The sequence below is a fragment of the Scaptodrosophila lebanonensis genome, unplaced genomic scaffold (assembly GCF_003285725.1).
Source record: "Scaptodrosophila lebanonensis strain 11010-0011.00,11010-0021.00 unplaced genomic scaffold, SlebRS2 tig00000001-arrow-pilon, whole genome shotgun sequence".
Lineage (NCBI taxonomy): Eukaryota > Metazoa > Arthropoda > Insecta > Diptera > Drosophilidae > Scaptodrosophila > Scaptodrosophila lebanonensis.
In genome coordinates this window covers 25125646-25146632 of record NW_022060529.1, presented here as the reverse complement: position 1 = coordinate 25146632, position 20987 = coordinate 25125646, and the positions used below count along the sequence as shown (strand labels likewise).

Genomic DNA, 20987 nt, shown 5'->3' with positions numbered 1-20987 from the left:
AAGATAAAAGGCTTTCTGAATTCATTCATTTCATGCTCATCAATATAAATTATCCCTCCAACTCAAAACATATTCATTAAAAGTGTGTTTGGGAAAATCCAAATGAAGTTGTTCATGCTGCCTGTATTTTGATTGTAGGCGAAGAATGGGGTAGATCGACTCGCCTTGTCTTGCTGATCAAGAATACATATAGTTTGTGAGGTCTGCCACGCAGACTCTAACGTTTTTCACCTCCCGAAAACCTAATATACTTTTGTACACTTCATGTACAGAGTATAAAAAGCAATGATTGATCAAACTATTCGCTGCAATGATAATGCTCAGTCTTGAAAGCTACTTATACAAAAAACATTTAAGTATCTGCCGTTCAGTTGATTGAGGAACGTATCTACCCGTACTTTCAGAAGTTTTGTTTATCTTTGGTAACATATTTTAACTGAAGACCAATGGAGAAAGATGTATATGCAATTTGATGATGCATTGATGGTGACTATGACTAGTGCGTGTCTCTAACAAAAAACATTCCCGTCCATTGCTAATTTGTGATAGAGTGTAGTCATGACCTTGCCAACAAGTTCGTCGATGGAATCACATCAGCCTGTTTTGTTATTAAATAACTACATCCCCACAATACACTCTAATACTGTTGTGGACTTATTGCTGCAGACAGTAGAACGGCAAGAGAAACGGAACCGCTAATGGCCATGCCAACGCCAAATTAAAAGCTATATTCCAACTGCAAATGCCATAAAACTGAAATGCTAATTAATGTTAACGGAATTTGTAATTAGAAAAGTGTTTGACGGCAGGGACAGACAAGCTACCGAAAAGTTTACCTAACTACGCGTGATGTGATAATAACTTTTTGCCACAAATTCGACAAAATTGTGAGACCGTGTTGCCCCCGCAAACACATGATGCTCTTAGCCATGAGTGTATACGAGTATGTGTTTTTTCGACCACACGGGCCGACACACAAGTTTTGCGTGCTAGATAGTTTATAATTTAAGGCTTCGAATCTGGAAACAGGAATGCAGACAAAGTTACCGTGTTAAGACACACAAATCGTAATGGCTACGATGGGGAATAAAGAAAAACTGACGCGTTTATTTCAGGAGCAGAGGCCAGTGTGAAATATTTTTGTGGCGCCATAAATTAACTTCATTTCCGTGCCAGACGCAGAAATCCAGGCAGGAGCGGCTTTATGTAAGCCGTATCGAGGGGGTCGGGGAGTTTATTTGTGACTTGACAGGGAAACAAATAAGCAATCAGAACCAAACACTCTCACTTAAAAACATTTTTTTTTTTGCAATGCATTCATTACGCTATGTTAATGGAGCTTGCAGAAGAAAAAGAGCAGCCTGAATTATAGAGCCAATTCAGCTTTCCAAGCCAACCCAATTTAAATCGCACGTAGCAGACATTGGCAACAACACGCAACACACAGAGGGACACTGGGATGCCTTTACACATATTTGCATGCTTTGAATGCGACATCGCACGCACAGTTAAGACACGCACATGAACACATCAACACACATACGCACACACACACACCCACACACACACACAGACAGCGCACATTCATGCCTATGTGTTGCGCAAATTCCATGCTCAATTTCAGATTTGAGCAAACGGAATACCTGTGCAATCACCCCGATTACAGCTTCAACTTCAAGTTTGTTCTTCACAGTGATAACGTATATTTTGTTGGCTCAAAAAGTCTCCTTCCTGTGCACAAAGTTCTATCAATCTGTGGGCCACTCATAAATTTGTAGCACACTACGTTTCCATACGGTTACTGATTTTAGCCAAAGAAGTTGACGACATCCCCAAATTTTAGGTTGATGTTCGTACTCAGGCTGCATAATTGAGTTCTTACTTGTATTTTCTGTACCTGGAAGGTAGAAGAGTACATATGTATATGAGGTTTGTGCAAAGTGAAAAATGTAACAGGCAGAAGGAGGCGTGTCAGAACCCCACCAAAAAAGGATGTACACATATTCTTGATCATCATACAAGGCGAGTCGATTTATCCCTGTCTGTCAGTGGGTCTGTCTGTCAGTCTGGCTGTAAAAAACACCTACATCTCATAGATTGCACATTTTGCATCATATATCTCTTTTCCAAAGGAATCATCACCGCTTTGCTGGTCAATATTCGGCTCGGCTCTTAGCGGGTTCTGGTTTCAATGATTTAACGGCTTAGAATTTAAATTGGCTAAGAATCCAGTCACAGTATTGTTTATCTATTGTTTATGTATTGTCTCTCATATTGAGGTGGTGCCAGTCGTATAAACTGTATTGTTTATCGCAGCTCCAAAACGCTTCATCAGCCTGAAAATAAAGCACCCCGCGCCTCATATAAACGCCACATTCTTTTTGGGTGCCAAATTACTCGAGCTGAGGAAACTTTCCTTGTAGGAGCCGCACATTAAAGCTGTTTCGGCTGTCTGCTTATCCTAGGAGCTTTGGTGGTTTTTGGAAGGCTTCTGTAAAGGCAGCATAGATTAGATTTTATCGTATCATCACCTCCTCAGACTTACTCTTGATGAGCTTCATACGCGTACGAAATACCAGTCATTCGTAGCTCTCGTTCAATTTCAGATGACTTAGACGTGCTTAGACCTACACACTTTCTGCTTGGATCTAGCCTCACTTCTTTTGCCGAACCGAACATCACCTGAACTATAATCGCCTCAGCCGCTGGCTATTGGAGGCGCAAATGACGCAACAACTCTGAAGAAGATACAGCACTGAATTCTGTCCCCGCTTCAGGAGAGGGACAAAGGATGAGTTACTCTGTCGAATCTGCAAGTTAACAGTGCTGCGAAAATGCAACGACTACCTCTTTAAAAGGGGGAGGAGAGTATGTTCGGAGCAGAACAATTATTGTTTGTGCAATGCATGTAAATGTAAATGCCTTTAGGCTTATGTTTGTTTTGGTTTTGCTTGCGATAATGTTATGGTAAAATTGCCCCGTGTTGTTTTATTATAGTATATATAATTGTACAGGTGATACATATTGGATATCTCCTGTAAACATTTGGTGTTACAAGTGCTTGCCTACGAAATATACGAGGTCTGTTCAAAAAAGAAGATAAATGTAGAATTTTAAATTTTTTCGTGATGTGTACATTTGATTATTGATATTTTTTTCTTATTCCCAAAACTGAAGAAACCAATGAAAGGAAAGTTGATGAATAAAAAAATACTTTTCAACAAAAATTCAAAATTCCCTTTTTTTTGAACAGCCCTTTATTGTTTATTAATGGACTAGCCCCTCTTTTTCAACCATAATGTTGGCGGTGTTCTAAAAAAGAAGGGCTAAAATGTAAATATTTTATTGCTTTTCAAGGCTTTTGCATATTTTCCTGATCTATTGGAAATCTTTTGACCCGTAGGAGCTCTTTTAAATAAATAGAAATCTATAAAACATATTTTACTTCAGACGTAGGCAAATACTTACAGCTTTTTATAATCTTCAATGAGCAGTTTCAGGGTATACACGTATTCGGTAATTCAGGCGTCTGTGTCTCAAGCTTCTCATTTATGTAGGTACTCGTATATCTAGGGCACTTATGCATAGCTGCCATAACTGAAGTGCTTTGCTGCTTGTTGAAGCTGCTGTTTTTATTGTTTCCTCAAGCATGTAAAATGTAATATAAGCAAAATACTAGGGAATAACAAACGGATACTTTCCAATATCTACAAACTTGTGTGTATGTTATGCATAAAGCAATAAAAAAGCTCACGATTGGTTTGAGCGTAATACAAAACAAATTTCAAGCTTCGACGCTGCATGCTACTTGCCACGACGTCAATCATACGCACTTTTGGCAAATTGAAAACATGGTAAAACTTTTGATGAACACACTAGCACCACTTGAGCAAGTTTCGAACAACAACAGCCATTTACAAGAACAACAACAAATCGGGCAACTATTACAATAGTGCAATATTCATTAAAACAATTTATGCGCACAAATGAAAAGAAAGCAAGATTGCAATTGCGAATGAAAGCAAAAACTTTTGTCGCCTCCGACATCAACATCATGGTTGGAGTGTAATCGAAATTGAGTGCCCGTATGTGGTTTCCTGTGTGCACTACGGGTTTACTATAGTGTATGTGTGTATGTATGTATGTGGCTGTGTTCTTTCTGCATACAATTAAAATAATTAAAATAAATGTTTTCACTCATAACAAGCAACTAGCTTTCGGACGAATTAAGATACGACTAAAATATCACCACCGTCATCAGAGGCAGTAGCTTCATCGATAAATGGTTTTGGAAAAACACTTTGAAATTGTAATTATAATCAATGTTTTCTGAGCATTTGCTCAAAATGCAAATGAAACAAAAACAGCGTTACGCTCCAAATACTACACAATTGTTATTTTTATGGCCTGACAAAATGTTCTCGGTCCAAACGGTTAAGTGAATTATGGACACATATGTACAGATATTGACGATTTACACACTATACTTGAGCATATACGAGTACATATGTATGTATATAGAGAAGAGTAGCCTTTCTGTTTGATTGACGAATCAGCCTGCAACCTTGGGGCACATAAAATATTTTTTATAACCAGCAAGAGAATGATACAATGCAATAAAAAAATAAAATAAACTAGTTTTGCCTGTGGATAAGGAGAGTCTGCATACCAAGTTTGTTCAATGTGGGCTCAGCCGTCTCTGAAATCTAAGTGCTGGTGTAGACAGACGGGCATGGCTAGATCGATTCTTCGTCATTCTGATTAAGAATATATAGTACTGTATGGGGTCGAAGATGCTTTCATCTTCCAGTTACATACTTTGCAGAAACCTAATATACTCGTGTATATTTCATGTACAGAGTATAAAAAGCGTTAGTGCATCTAAGCCCTTTATACTCTTTACATATACACATACAAATGTACAAGACTATATTAGGTTTATGAGAAGTGAAAAATGCAACAGGCACCCGAATTTTGCTTTTCCACTTGTTATTTATCTGAAACATACTGACATTGTAGCTCTTTGAGCTGTATAAGGCCCCGAAAGGTATATGACATCCAACTGTTGTGCTGGGAAACTGGCTGGATCGAACCGTGCAGTCCAAAACAAAAACGTAGCTTGACGGTTGTTCGGCCCATAAAAAAGTGTTTACACTCCATTCATAAAATATCAATTACGTGCATGTGTGACAGCTAAGCGAAGCATACACACATCCAAGTACGTTGTAAGTCAAATCGATATTACACAAATACGTGAGGACATCAGAGTTCATTGCCGAGCTGGCGGCTGCTGATGCTGCTGATGCTGCTTGATGTGACATTTTCGTCCAATATGGTGCACGCACCCTGATGGAAATTTAACGAGTTGCCCATGAACAACACCAGCAACAAGGCAGCAAGCCTTGTAACACATAACAACACATTATAATCAGCTGTCGGCTCAGCCAAATTCGTCAGCAACTGCTCATAAACAACTCGTTGAAGTGTGGACGTGCCGGCGTTCTCATTACCTCTTGACTTGCATAAAAAATACAACTATAAATGGCTATATATGGTACCGTTTTAATGGCTTTTCAATGAGTTGGGAAAGCAATAACCACTTGCTGGTATATTGTTTTTCTCGCCGTCAAATGTAGAAATCAACGAAAAATGTCCCTCTCAAAAAAATATTTCTGATACGAACGGCTGACAATTTTTAAATTTGTAATATTAGGCGAACAAATCCTTTTTTATAGCATTTAAACAAGTAATGCATTAAGGGATATTCATTTATAATATGCACATAAATCTTACTGAAAACGTTTGCAATAGATGTCCAAATTATTTGAACTAAACAAAATACAAAATGCAATAACTTAACGCTTTTAAAGCCCCCATTGTAATGTATGGCCCTGGTGAACGCCCCTTGTTTAATTAGCCCTGCAGAGAATATGCCGACCTAATGGACTTTCAATGTGTGTACGGGTATCTGTGTCTAGCTGCGCAAATCCCAGATTTGTTGAGCTTGCATTGTACAAAACTAATTTGCTGCCAACTTGTGTGTATTTAAATTTAAAAGACTTTTTTTTGTTGGCAGACAAATTAGTTTCAAACCCAACAACGGCAAGCCACACACATAGAGACTGGTCCGTAAAAACGGGTCGAGTCTAAATTTATTATTAATGTTGGATTTCCTTTCAAGAAAGCAGCCACCAAAATGCCAATGAATAAAGAAATGCAGGGCACAAATACACAGCGGCTCTTCTACACCTAAGCGAGCGAAGTGCTCGCCGCCCCTAAAGGTATGCTACAAAAGATTTCCATACATTTCACATTGCCACACACACGCACACAAAGACACATTGAAAAAAGGGAGAGAGAAAGAACTGGGCACCCAACTTGTTGGTTGACAGCCAGCCGCTTAGCCATTTGGCAGCCAATTGTGTGGCCTACACTGTACATTGTAGTTGTTGTTGTTGCTATTCTATTTGATGAAGCGGAAGGAAGAAATTTTCAGCACATCAACACAGCAGCAGACGGAATCTTAAGCTAACTTATATTTAAGGACGCCCCACGGCCCACAAGAGCCACACCAACTACGAGAAAAACTCACATTGCTACCTGCACACTTTTGTTGTTTTTTTTTCACACATAGGGCCGCATTGTGTGGCCTTTCTTAAATATGTATGCATTACAGCACATTGCTTTTTGATGTAACATAACCCGAGGCGCTTTTATTAATATGGCAAAAAAAAAAAAAAAAAAAAAAACTTTGCAAAATTGTGTGTCTGGCCGGTTGTTTGCCGATGGCGACCTATTTGCAGAGATGGCCCATAAGCTGGCCAGCGTGTTGAATCTGCGCTCGCCACGCTCATACACAAGCTGGTCTTTAAAGCGCCACGTATTTTTACATGGCAATGAGTAGAACAGAGCTACGAGCCTTAAGCCTTAAGTGCCACAGCATATGCGCACGAACGGGGACTGCATTCAGTCATTAACATTAAAGACATGCCTGGGGCCGTGGATGTTCCTGTGCCCATGCCGTCGTTGGGTGTAAAAACTTTCCCTGTACTCGTACCAGCAGTGCCAACTGCAAATGCATCAAAAATGCCATACACATTCACACCATTTTGCGGGGCTTTAAATAATTAAGTGGCGCCCCAAAGTAGACAGTATAATGCAGACAGCAGGTGCCACACATGTGTTTGCTCGGGAGAACAGTGAAGGTGCTGTTTAATTATGCTGCCAGCTTTACTTTTTCTGACGTCCTTTTTGAGTCCTACCTCATCAGGCAAGGCAGGAGGCAAATGTTGATTTATTTGATTAATCCCATGCAGACAATATAAATTTAATAAAAGCCAAAACGGTACGTCTCCAAAACGACTCACCAGCGACCCACAAACACATTACAAGTTCAGCAAAAGCATTAACACTTAAACAATAAAAATAACAAGTAGCATCAATTTTTAAATAAGAAGAAAAACTCCGCCGTCATCGCTTTGCGGGTTGTTGAAATTGCTTTTGCGGCAAAGTGGGAAGCAAATACAACAGCAACAACGCATTGTAATTGTCAACAGTGGGCTCATGTTTAAAGACAAACAGGCTTCACACTTTTTGTGTCGATGCTCCTCGGCATCAACTCAAGTTGTCACAGGGGATATGGTATCAGTAGGATATCTGCAATAAAAAAATTTTCAAAAGCGAACAGAATGTAACGAAAACTCTAGCATTTTAAACTCACGCAAGGAAGTCATCTTTAAAATGCCGAAATTTACAAATAGTTACTTTAATAGCTTGTATCAAATGATACGACTTTTATTATTTATTATATTCTTGATCAGCACGACAAGACGAGTCGATCTAGCCCTGTCTGTCTGTCCGTCCGTATGATGACCTAGATCTCAGAGACTATAAGAGCTACACACACCAAATTTTGCACAAAGATGCAAAGATGTGTGTACGCTATACGAGTTTGTTTTATTTTTTGGTTTTCTCCCCCATTTTCCCGATAATGGGGGTTTTCCGTAACGTCGTTCGTATAATCGCCTATATCTCGAATACTATAAGACCTAGGGACATCAAATTTAAAGTCCAAAATGCCTTATGTGAATACGCAGAAAATGTGTATTTTAGAATTCCCCTCCACCCCACGGAATCACTGATCATATACAGACACACACAAACACACACATAATTATTCTACACTTATGTAAGGAGTATTTCAAAGTCGGGACACCCGAATTTAGCTTCTCTACATATTATGATCAAAAATTAATTCATTAAAAATTATTTACTGAAAAAGACTAAATTATTATTAAATTTTTGATCAAAAATAAAACTCAAAGCATAATTAATATTTTATAAGTTTTATTTTTTGCTTATAAAATGATTATTGGTTAATTTTTGAAGTAAATTAATCATTAAATTGTGAGCGAATGGATAAAAATGAAATATATAAATCATGGTGAATGTGCATAGATAATCCTTAAAAAAGAATATCTGTAAACTCCTCGCTTTCTCAAAGTTACTATAAGTGAATGCTTTTTATACCCTGTACCCGTAGGGTAAAAAGGGCATATTAGGTTTGTGCAAAGTATGTAACATGCAATTACTAAAATTACGACTACAAGTAGTTTTTTTCATGTATTCGAATACTTTTTTTTGGGTTTTCCTTTCATGAGTCATGATATCGAGAGCTGTTTAATATAGAAAGCTCGCATACAAATAAATGTGTTATAAGTACATATACTATATGTTGCATACTTGTTAAATTCCTGCCATTCATTCATTTTATAGTATAGCTGGAAAAAAGTCTTACGTCATATTTGAATCTGATGTAGCAGGTCGTCGATTAGAACTCGTATGACTCCGCACGAGCAGCATTCACAGTGATAACCTAAGCTCAAGGGCTATCAAACTGGGCCAGAATTATAGAAGAGATCACTCGGTTCCCTTCCTCATGGTTGACGAGGCATTTAGTCCGACTGTCTGATTATAAAATATATATGTACAAGCAGCCAAAGCAACGATGATTAAATATTGACTGTATTATCTAAACATGCATTACTCTCTACAGTTGGAACACAGAATAAACAGTCTGTAGCCTATAGGACTGTCTGCCATCTATACACCTCGTATCCTGTCTCCACTTTAATTTTCTTGGGCCCCATCCAGTCACTGTTATTTCGCTTATTGCTCTAAAACGAAAAATAAACATAATATATCTTATATATTATTAGCAGCCATCAAATGTGTTCAACTTCAATCAATGTCGTTATTATTTTTTTGGGAACACAATAGCAGCAAAGGAAATTTCATTTCATTTCTCTTTTATTTCCAATTGCAAAGAAACAATCGTACAAGTATACTCGTATGCGTGGGCTTTATTCTTAATAGTTGAAATGGGCACTTCACATTATCTGACTTGCAAAATAGTGGGACATTGATCCGATCATACGCTAGACAGAAAAATATGCAGTGCAAAGTGCTATTTACTATAAAACGCTAGCCAGACACATAAATTACATTAAGTATGCAAACACATTATTGTTATATGTATACATAGAAATTAATTGCACTGTACAAAAAACTATGAACAAATAAACAGATATCAGCCCGGCGAGTCTGTTTACAGAGTTAGCGGCACATGATAATACTTACATTGATTGAGGCGACACCGGTTCTGTATATATACATACATACACATATATGGAGACACTCATATACATACATTTATTTAAAAGTGGAAGAAGGTGTTCCTCGCGAAAAATTCGAAAGAGTAGATTTAACAAGAGAGACCTTACTTAAAAGCAATGCCAAAAATTGAGTGTCCGGTATAACTATCCCAAAACGATGTTCTTATTAGTAGACTAGACTAGTGTATTCATCTCCTAATTGACTATCACCTCCTCCGGTGAATAACGCATACTTATTATATAAATTGTAAGAAATTTACAAACAGACTGAGATGGATCCATTTTTGAAGAAGATATCAATTCAATCGCAAAAAGCAAAATTTTAAAAAATTAAATTATTAAGAAAAATTGAATTAATTAATTAAATTAATAAAGAAAATTTATTTAATACATACACAGTTTTAACATCGTGTCTATGCGTGCTTATATGGGTGTATGCATGCAGCACAATGTAGAACCAAAGCAGCAACAACAACAACAGGGATTTTATTTATGGCTATAACTTTCTTCAGAATTGACCTATCATGATGAAACTTGGCACACGGACACATAAGCACTAACTGGATGTAACTACTAAAATTGATTCCAAGAATTCCAAGAATTACGGAAGTTATAAAAATAAGCTTGACCTGCCTAGGGCTTAGGTGAACCTCGATACCAAGTTTGGATATTCTAGCCCTTATACTTCCTGAGATCCTTGCGCCCATACAGACAGACGGACAGACGGACGAACGGACAGACGGACATGGCTATATCGACTTGTCTTGTCATCCTGATGAATAAATACAAGTAATATTCTTTGTGGGGTCTGCCACGCCTCCTTCTGTGTGTTACATACATTCGCACAAAACTAGTATAGCCTTTTACCCTTTGGGGACAGGCTATAAAAATACGCTTGTACTACGTCCACATAAAAAGCATAGATGTGCAAATTTGGTAACCCTAATTGTTATTTTCTCTGAAATCTAAGTGTTCATATGGACGAAAAGGTACAGGTACAGAGTATATCAATCGCTAGCAACTGTGACTTATCAGCACTTTTAATTGACGCCCCACCACATTGACGATTTGCTAATCATTTCCCTTTATTAAACTCAAGGCAATTTAGTTGTTGATAAATGTATTATATATAGTATATACACTGTTGCGGATGCTGACCTTTTGGCTCAATAAGAAATCAAATCGAACGCTACATTAAATTAACGGAATATTTCTAGCTCGGGTATCTTGTTTAAAATTAGTTTTAATAAAATAAAATAAAAATATTTCACTTAAACATTCAAGGGTATTTTGTTCTTTGTAACAACCAGGTAGACAGTTCAGATGCAGTCATAGTCAGTCAATCAATCACTTTCAAAAACTGTGCACCGAAGCTTCTTTTCAACGAGCACAGGTTCACTCAGATCACTACATCATAGAAACGATATTATTTAGAATAGACAACTTTTTTTTAATCGAGTATGCTGGCCACGGAGGACTAAAAGCAAAAAATGAAAGTACTTACTAAAAAAATAAATATATTAAATAAATACCAATTTTGTTTAGTGAGAGCTCAGACGTTTGCAAAATGCAGCGTTTCATCTAGGCAGACGGACAAACAAACGGGCATGCCTATATGTACATACATACATACTTGTATATGCCTTATCGAGTCGGCGATGCCTCCTACATTCCCATGCTATACCAGTTTTATCCTTCAGGTACAGGATATAAAAATATACAATACGGGCACATCCTATATCACTCAGTTTTTGCTTTCAACTACAAATTTAACATTTTGAAACTACTCAAAAGTGCAGCCCATAGAAAATAAATACAAATATGTTTGTACATTGATATGGCTGTTGTTTGCTTGTTTTTTGATTTCCAAATACCCGTATTTACAATGAACTTGTACTTTGAGCTATTGAGTAACACTATGGGTCATTATTTTAAGTCATTGCCGTTGCTATTCAGTAATAGTATGGAATCTGTAAAATTGCACAGTTTTGTTTTTCATTAATATGGGTTCTGAGAACAAAACTGAAAGCATAACTCGTGCAATCATAAAGAAGATGATAAGCGTTTCCGATTCAAAAACACAGTGCAAGCCAACCGAATAGAATCATCTTATTGTGATTTAATTTATATTTTTACATCAACTTTATAGTAGACATATACAAGGGCGGCGGCAAAGGGGGGCATGCCATATAAAGTCGACCACACGTTCATTATTATGACGCACTATTTCGCCCTAAAATAGATCTGAATTGGATTTGTTGAAATTTTTCATTGATCATATGCATAAATTATTTTTTAAATGCATCGTGCATTATTTAATCAAAATTTTAATTTTTTGGGCCCCTCTTTGGTAAAAGCTGCCTACACCCTTGGTATGTCCACTCGATATGATTAAAATGTTATTTGTACTCTGATAAAAAAACAACGGAAATTTCAATATTTACTCGTAGATTTAACTATTTTTACCATCGATTATGCACCATCGTGTGTTTTAGTAAATATGAAGTGTGCACACTTAAATTTTAAATTTAGTTTTAAAATATTAAATTTAAAGTGTGACGATATTAAATTACAAGTGGTGATGTGGAGACGTGGTTTTGATTCATGCCAAAGGTTTATTTTGTATAATTATAAAATATATTTTTTCCACCCTTTTGTCTACACTTTTTTAAAACTCTTTTTCAATATTGACACTCCCATAATGCATATTATATATATTTTTTTCTATAGAACCATTTTTAAAAGCAAGTAATTTTAACAACATTCCATTGTTATTTTGAGAATTAATTTTCGTCATGCTTTTTTATGCTTTTTAGTACGGATACAGTTTGGATCAATATTAATATTAAAATTGAGGAGCAGCTGATTGAATAACACTTACTTGACACATACCTAACGACCATATTTGTATGTCAAGCAGTTACACTTTGTGTTTATACCACACAACCGCTGAAAACCGACTTGAGAATTCTAGTCAATTGAAATTTAATATATTTCTAGTATATTTAAATCGACCACAAAAAACTTAAAATTAAAGTTCAGAAAAATATTATAATTTACTATGGAATATAGTAAATTTAACTATTTGTTTTTTGAAGTGTGGGCATATTAATATTTAATATGGTTAAACATTAAATTGAATATGACAGACTTTAATAACGAAGTTTTACACTTTGTTTTGAATATTATTCATATTAAAATCACTAATTGAATATGTTTTTACTAAAATCTACGATGTTTATATTTGATTTGAATATGAAATAGGTGAACATTAAATTTAAAATTTAAATTTAAATTTAAAATATTCATCTGTACTATGCACCTCTTTTATCAGTGTATTAAGAACTTTATGATTTGACGAATTTTGTAGTTATATTTGATAGTTTTGCATAAGTTGAAGTAATTACAAAATGAGTAACATATACTTTCTAATGAAATGGAAGGTAATATAATATCTATCAGTGGTGTGTAAAGTTCCACAAGACCATGGAGGAAAAAAATTATGTTCCTAGAAAGGGTATATAGCTGTAGCCTAAATACAACTCTTAAGTGAAACAAAATGAAAGTGATTATTTTGTTTCAAGAAAAACTCAAAAAATTATGTAATTTTGATTATATATAGCTTGTTTCTCAACTCATTTGCCAAGAAAATAATTCGTTTTGAATTTTCATTATTTTTTCTTATTTCCAGACAAATATGGCATTTGTTCACCTTGCAATAGTATAAAATATCACAAGGGCTTCTATTCATTTTCCCACGACTGTACGCTAAGTGCTGATAAGAGGCTACCAGCTCCATATGAGCGTCATGTATCCCAAACCCAACTACAATACGACGCAAAACGAGCTGTCGTTGGACCAGCGCGTTTCTGGTTTGGTCAGTGCTTGACGCTTCGTTCAACTGTAAAGAGCTCTAGAAAACCTTAAAATGGCCAAGATCGCTGTACTTTTCCTGTTTGTGCTCTTTGCACTAGCTGCCGTAAGATGATCACATTTGTAATACATATAATATGTTTAAACACATCTCTAATTTTGTGGTAGGTTTGCTACGCCGAAGACTCCAGCGCAGATCTCAACCAATTCATTGACACCGTAAAACAGCAAATCAATAATGCTCTGAGCGATGAAAACATCAATGTAAGTAAAAATATAAGTTACATTTAAATATATGGTATTACATATTAATACTTTCATACCAACAGAAATTAAAGAAGTCTCTCGAAGAGTTCGGAGCTCAGGGTAGACACGCGATCGAGAACTTGGGAGCGGAGGGAAAGAAATTATTGGACCAGATTCAAGCTCCGGCTCAAGACAACAAAAATTAAATCAAGTGAATAAAAATTATCAAAGCTCCTGAATATAAAAACAAATGCAATTGTGTTACGATTTCAAATAGAACTATCACCGTTTTTTTTTTTTTTTTTTTTCAAATCAACTTGTTTCGCTTTGGAAACTCATTCAAAACATACGGGTACATGTAAGTACAAAGGTATAGAGGAGGACCCACACTATCAGCTTATGGAAGTACTGTACTGTAGATAGTGTGGCACAAATACCAAGCAAACAACCCTGGCCTATCAGACCGGAAATAACTTGAACCTTTCTTCTTATTTGGAAGACCTCGACGTACCCACCCTGACATAGAAGGCATGCAAACTAGCAGTCATTATCAGCCACAATGTCAGTTCATAGCTGTGCCGATGTGACTAATTTAAATTATAATAATAGCTCCAAATTCACTCGCACTTGAATAATTTAAAAAGAAGCTCACAATTGGGAAAATAATACAATAACATCAATTAAAAATCACTCATTCATAAGTAAAAACTGTATAGCTAGTCATATCCTTGCATGGCTACATTGTGTTTGAAGAGTATATTTGTATTTGCTGGGTGCATGAGGCACGACAGACTACAGACAAACTAGTCTAACAGCTTTAAAAAAAAAGAGCTGAGATTTGTATTTTCTTATGGAACATGAAATGTCTCTGTAACTTCGGGACCGGGCCACTCTTTCATAAAATTGTCATAATGGTTTTGATAAACAATATGATTTCTGGAACAAGAAACCAATTTATGCGTCATAGCCCTCAAAGTACATGTTCCAACCTGAAGAAGAATTAGAAGAGCTAATGTGTACATCGAGTCCGAATGAATTATGTTGTTGGATCTTCCGTTCCCTTATTGCATCGAAATTAATCATTTATTAAACATATCATACACGTATGTATGTATTAAAGAACAAGTGATTTGTAATAGTACTAATATTGTACAATGAGTTGTATACACAAATATTTACTTATGGGGTATTCATGAATATCCACAGGCGTAAGCAAACCGGTTGCATGGCCAACAGACGGTAAATGGCGTCGGGGGAGCGAAAAGTCAGTTCCTTAAAACCGCTGGACTGTTCGGCCAGACGAAAGCGTTGCTTGTGCAACAGCGGCTCAATATCCATCAGCTGTTTAGCTGTATCCGCTCGATCCGGCACGTTGACAAAGAATGAAACATACAGCGACTCCTTTGGCACGGTCATGAGCATAAGACTGTAACTAAGCTTCCGCTGACTTCTATCCGTATTAGGGCTAATGCGTAGGCGAAGTTGCCACAGCTCCTCGAAAGCACTTATGGGCATCGATTCTAGCAAGAGACGGTGCTGGCCTGACTGCCTTCTAAAGCTCAGCTCGACATCAAAAAAGAAGACCCTCTGGGCGCTCAACCGCTCCTGACACTCTCGTAGCCCCTGGTTATCATAGAACGTACGCGATTCAATTTCCAGCAAAGCCTCCAATATCTCGTCAGCCGACTTATGTGGGTAGGTGCAGAAGGCCTCGTGCGGAGCACAGTCTTCATAGGAGCCACGCCAATCGCATCCCAGGCAGCGGTACTGGCAAGCCACCTGCCGCCGCCGGCACTCGCTCTGTATATGGTGCGCCAATGACTTGTTACTTATCTCACAGTCACATTGTCCACATCGGCTGGGTAGCTCCCACAGTGCTTGTTTCAGTATCAGATTGGTGGATAGCTCTGGCCAACTGATGCGCACGCGACACTGCGGACATTTGGCCTCCTTGTTCCGCAGGACAGCTTCGGCCAGGATGCGTGTGCAGCACTCATCGCAAATTATGTGGCCCCGAGTGCACTGATGGTTTTCTTCGGGGTGTGGTACCTCGTGGCACACATTGCAGAGCATGACGAAGCGTAGGCGCTCGCCAAGATCAGGTGAAGGTTCTGAGGTCTGCTCCCGTGGGGAGATACCGGCATCGATACGTTGCCTTTTCATTGGAGGTACACAATTCTCCTCTTCGTTCGGCATGATGTGGTTTGATTATGGACTCTTACTTTTTGTATTTATTAGAGAGTGTATAAGTATCCGATGTTATTTGAATTTGTTTCCAAAGCCAGCAATGTCAGAGGCATTGTAATAATACCCCATAATGCCTAAGTGTCCCTAAAGCCAACCGAGTTTGAATCTCGGCAAAAAAAAACTCAGAAACTTAAAGAAAATACGGCAACTTATGTATATATATATATATACTGAGTTTTACTGTTTACGAATATCCTTGAAAATATAATGGTTTCCTTAGAGTCCAGTTAGCATGCTTCTTAACGAATAATAATCTCCGATTATTCTGCTTTGATAGAATAGAAGTTTGCACCTATCCGTCTGAAACTTAAGTCCATGATAAAATGCTCATCTTGAATTATATATCAAAATACCGAAATACCCTGAATCCACAGTGTTAAAAAGGTTAATAAACATTGAGAATTATGTATCAGAATGAAGCATTTCCGACCCCCATAAAGTATATATTTACTGACATACATACATATATTTTTATCGAATCGATATAGCCATATCTGTCCGTCCATCCGTGCGTTTGTTTGTCAGGAATTTGGAAAGGGCTGAGCCGACGTTTAACCGAACTTGGTAAGCAGACTCGCCTAATACCCAAGCACCACACAAGTTTATTTTAATTTGTTGATCCCATCCTTCGCTAGAGAATTTCCTCAATACCTTTCCAAGCAATTCTTTAATTTCTCTATTTTAATTTTAAATAAAGTGACGAATCTTTAACATTCCAATCTATTACAACATTTTTTCAATATTTATATTGCTGGTTAGTGCCAACAAACAAAACACCATGTGTGTGTTTGTTTGCTAGCTTTTGACTCCAGCAAGTTTCTGCAAGTTTCACATATATATATATATATATATATATACAACCTCTTGATTTATTTCCACTGTTTTCAAATCTGATATATATATATATATATATATATATATATATATATATATATATATATATATATATATATATATATATATATATATATATATATATATATATATATATATGAATTATGAATATTAAATTATTAGAAAAGAAAATAAATAGCTTTAAGAAATTCTGTCTGTTTCATTTTTCAGCTCTCATTTCATGTATAGAATATATTAATCAAAATAATAACATCCGAACTAGTTTATAATTTTCGTTTTTTTTAGTAACTCATAGCAAAATGAAGGGTGTATAAGTGTGAGTGTAAGTGGTATAAAATGTATAATTTTTAAAATTTTGTAAAATACCCGTGCGAAGCAGGGGCAGGGAGCTAGTATTTTATATAATTATCTATTAAATAATATTAGTAAGTATTGCACAACATGAATTGCGTACACATAACTATCCGAGGCACTGTAAAATTTCACAGCATTTTGAACTTACCTTCAAAGTATAAACTGTAATATTCGATAACAAACAACAACAAATATTTAGATAAAAGAAAATTTGAAAAAAGGCGATACCTGTAAAAAATTGGCCAGACATTTTGCACACCTGTCTGAACAAAAGGAAACCGTAAGGATGTTGCTAAAGACATGAATAATGTATTGCCAATATGTGCGCGTTTATGCATCTCTACTCTATCCTGGCACACCTGCTCAATATCAAAGTATCTACTTGCTCGTTAGTCAAGCGTATCCTTTTTCCAAGAAAATATGTAACCTGTTTCTAGTAGAAGCATCAGTGAGGATGTTGATTTGTATATACAATTGCCAAATCGAAGCTTAGACATGCTTTTATTTGTATCACCCTTTATTGGGCTTATGGTTGCCATTTTTATACTCATGTATACACTGATAGCGAAAAATGGATTGATGTTTGCTCGAAAGACCGCTTATATGGTGTTTCCATCATTTAAATATACACTGTATCTCGAAAACGGCCATTTGGCCGTAGTATACTAGCTAGTATACGGTAAAACCCAGTAAAGGATATATATATCATTGATCAGTGTTCTAAGCGAGTCGGTAAAGCCATGAAAAAACAAGAGAGAACGCTACAGTCGTGCAAGCCCGACAAATAGCTTGTACTCTCCACAAAAAAGGAAAATTAAAAAAAAAAAAATTCAAAATTTAAAAAAAATGAATGAATGAATTAATTAAAATAATTAATTAAATTAAATTAGAATACATTAGAATACAGGCTTGCTCGACTGTAGCGTTCTATCTTGTTTTAAGCTAAAGAGTTAAGCCCGCTCGACTCCAGCATTCCTTTCCTGTTGCCTGCTTATTGTCAAGGCTTCCCTTCATTAACAAAGTTTTGTGTTTGCTGGGCATTTTTTTTATATCACGCCCAGCTGTCTACAATTTGCAGATATGTACACGTATTGTACTTGTATGTATGTGCTTGTGCCTTTGTGTTTTCACTCAATTTAATTTGTTTAACTTTTAAATTAAACATGGAAAACGTGTGTCATGATGAAAATCTAAGTAAAGTCACAAAAGGGCTGCGGCGGTTGAAATGATCTTGTCCGTTGCACATTTCTTAGGGATTTATAATCTCAGCTCATTTGTACTATGTAGACTCATTCACTTGCAGTAAGAGCTTCTTATAAACAAATAATTTCGCATAAATGTATCACTTGGGCAGAATTTTGATCTCGTCTTTGTCACTGACTTCACTAACTGACTCTGAATTGACGTATATAAATTACTTAATAAATTGGAAAAAAGTTAGCCCCCCTTTGTAAAAAGCGGCGTACACTCTTGCCATTAGATCTAAATACTTTTTAATATACACATATGGCTTATCTTTTTTAAGTTTCCGCTATAAACTAACCGAACCTGCTCCTCCTTAATTATCAGTTAGATAACAATTATCTTGCCCAATGCATTGCACAATTTTCACACGACCATAAACAGGTATATATGTATGTATTTTATCCGATGGTGACAAAAGTTTTTCCATGAACTTTATTTTGAATTTATTTAATTTTGTTCTGGTAGGAAAGAAACAAAGTCCATAGCGCCTACTTAATGGCGCGAAATAACAAATGAAGCATACTACAATATACATGGCGTATGCATCGGTGTCATTTATTTGTCCGTCAATCGCGTGTTCTGCACTTCAATTTTAATTAAAAATTTAATAAATGCTGTTGCAGAAACACACAAACGCAAACACATACATACTATACATACAGAATTGTTTTTATTAGCCGAGAAACAAAAGAGTAACCTAGTTTCCATTTAACAAGTAAAAAAGCTAAAGTCGGGTGTCCCGACTTTGAAATACTCTGTACATATGCTTAGAATAATTAAAGACGAAGCCAAGCTGTGACAACCGATAGTGCTATATCAACATTTCTACCTGTAAAACGTGGAGTACCCCAAGGTTCAATCCTTGGTCCACTCCTCTTCTCGTTATATGTTAATGATCTCCCAGCCTCGTTGTCCAATTGCAGTGTTCATATGTACGCTGATGATGTCCAAATGTATGTTAGTTGTCCGTTACGTAGTATAAATGAGTGTGTGAACTTATGCAATGATGAACTGTCAAATGTTAGTAAATGGGCTAAGTGCAATGGCTTGTCACTAAATCCTGGTAAATCGAAATGCATTATAATATATAAAAAGTTACTTAGTACGGAAAATTTACATAAGTTATCACTCAATAACGCACAAATTGAATACGTGGATCATATTCTAAATCTTGGTATCACCTTCAACCGTTCTTTGTCCTGGAGTGATCACATATCCAAGGCTGCAGGAAAAACTTATGGCTTACTCAGACAACTTTCGTTGACTCAGCAATTCTTGCCCATAGATATCAAACTATTAATCGCTAAAACCTATCTGATACCCACGCTCTGCTATGGTATCGAAATTTTTAGTAACTGCGATAGTGCCTCTCAGCACAAACTAAATGTAGCATATAATAATATAGCCCGATATGTTTATAATGTAAAGAGGGGAGAGCACATATCCAGTTTGGCACACAGCATTTACCATTTGAAGCTTAGAACATGGGTAGATTCTAGAAACTTAATTATGATGCATAAAATTATATATACCAGAGAACCGTGCTATTTATTTGAAAAACTACGTTTTAGTGCATCCTCAAGAACCAATAATATAAACAGTATACGATACAATCTTGGCTGTTCTGAACGGCAGTTCTTTATTCATGCTATTCGCCTGTGGAATCAGCTACCTCAATATTTAAAGAAAATTAGTAGTGCATCGCAATTTAGGGAAAAATTAAATTTGTTCTTAAAAATAAGTAACTAACAATATAAAATAACATAATATAGTCTATTAGATTTAACTTCAATTTTATAAAATAGGTTAAGCAGGTTAATCAAACCGTCTTAAATTTGTTCAATGAAAATTGTATGTTTCTAGTGACTAGTGCATTAATTTATAAGAATTTATTTCTTGTTGCACTAGGAAATAATAATAAAATAATAATAAAAATAATAAAGAAATTAGAAAAAAATGTTGATCGATTTTACCTCTTTCGGTATTCGAACTCACGTAAAGGGTGTATAATTGGACATTTACATAGCAATTGCGTCTGTGTGAGTGTATGTATGCCTGTGGGCATCTATTCGTGTCTGTGTAAACATGTTAGCAGTCAAGCAAACAGTAACATCAACAACAGCCGCGGGCAGCTTTGGGCAGCGCTTTAGCAGCGCCGCAGCAGCAAATATAATTATGGCTATAACTTCTTGTTAAATCGGTCTATCATAGTGAAACTTGGCAAAATTTTAGTTTGAAATTCAAAGAATTACGGGAGTTAGAGAAAATCGCGATTTGCGAAGTTGGGGGGGGGGGGGGGGGGGGGGGGGGGGGAGGGAGGGAAATTTCAAAAAAACACATTTTCTGCGTAATTACATGAGGCATCTTGGACTTTAAATTTGCTGTCTCTAGGTCTTATAGTCTCCGAGATATATGCGATTATACGAACGGCGTTACGGAAAACCCCCCATAGGGGGGAAGTGGGGGGAAATCAAAAAAATAAAACAAACTCGT

The 20987-nt window shown here is 36.4% G+C and overlaps 1 protein-coding gene and 1 long non-coding RNA gene across 2 annotated transcripts; both read right to left on the bottom strand.

Annotated features, from left to right (window-relative positions):
- Positions 1-10741: 10741 nt before the first annotated feature.
- On the bottom strand, positions 10742-11412 carry LOC115634215. The gene is made up of 2 exons (XR_003996419.1): positions 11207-11412; positions 10742-11151 (listed from the first exon to the last, which is right to left on the bottom strand). It is a non-coding gene; the product is annotated as an uncharacterized LOC115634215 (long non-coding RNA).
- Positions 11413-14972: 3560 nt separating this feature from the next.
- LOC115634081 (cysteine and histidine-rich protein 1 homolog) lies at positions 14973-15989 on the bottom strand. Its single transcript, XM_030531639.1, has one exon. It carries the CDS (start codon positions 15987-15989, stop codon positions 14973-14975), a length of 1017 nt encoding a protein of 338 aa, XP_030387499.1.
- Between the last annotated feature and the right edge of the window lie 4998 nt (positions 15990-20987).

Coding starts and splice junctions, on each gene's coding strand:
- LOC115634081 (XM_030531639.1), bottom strand. CDS start 15,989: ATGCCGAACGAAGAGGAGAATTGTGTACCTCCAATGAAAAGGCAACGT.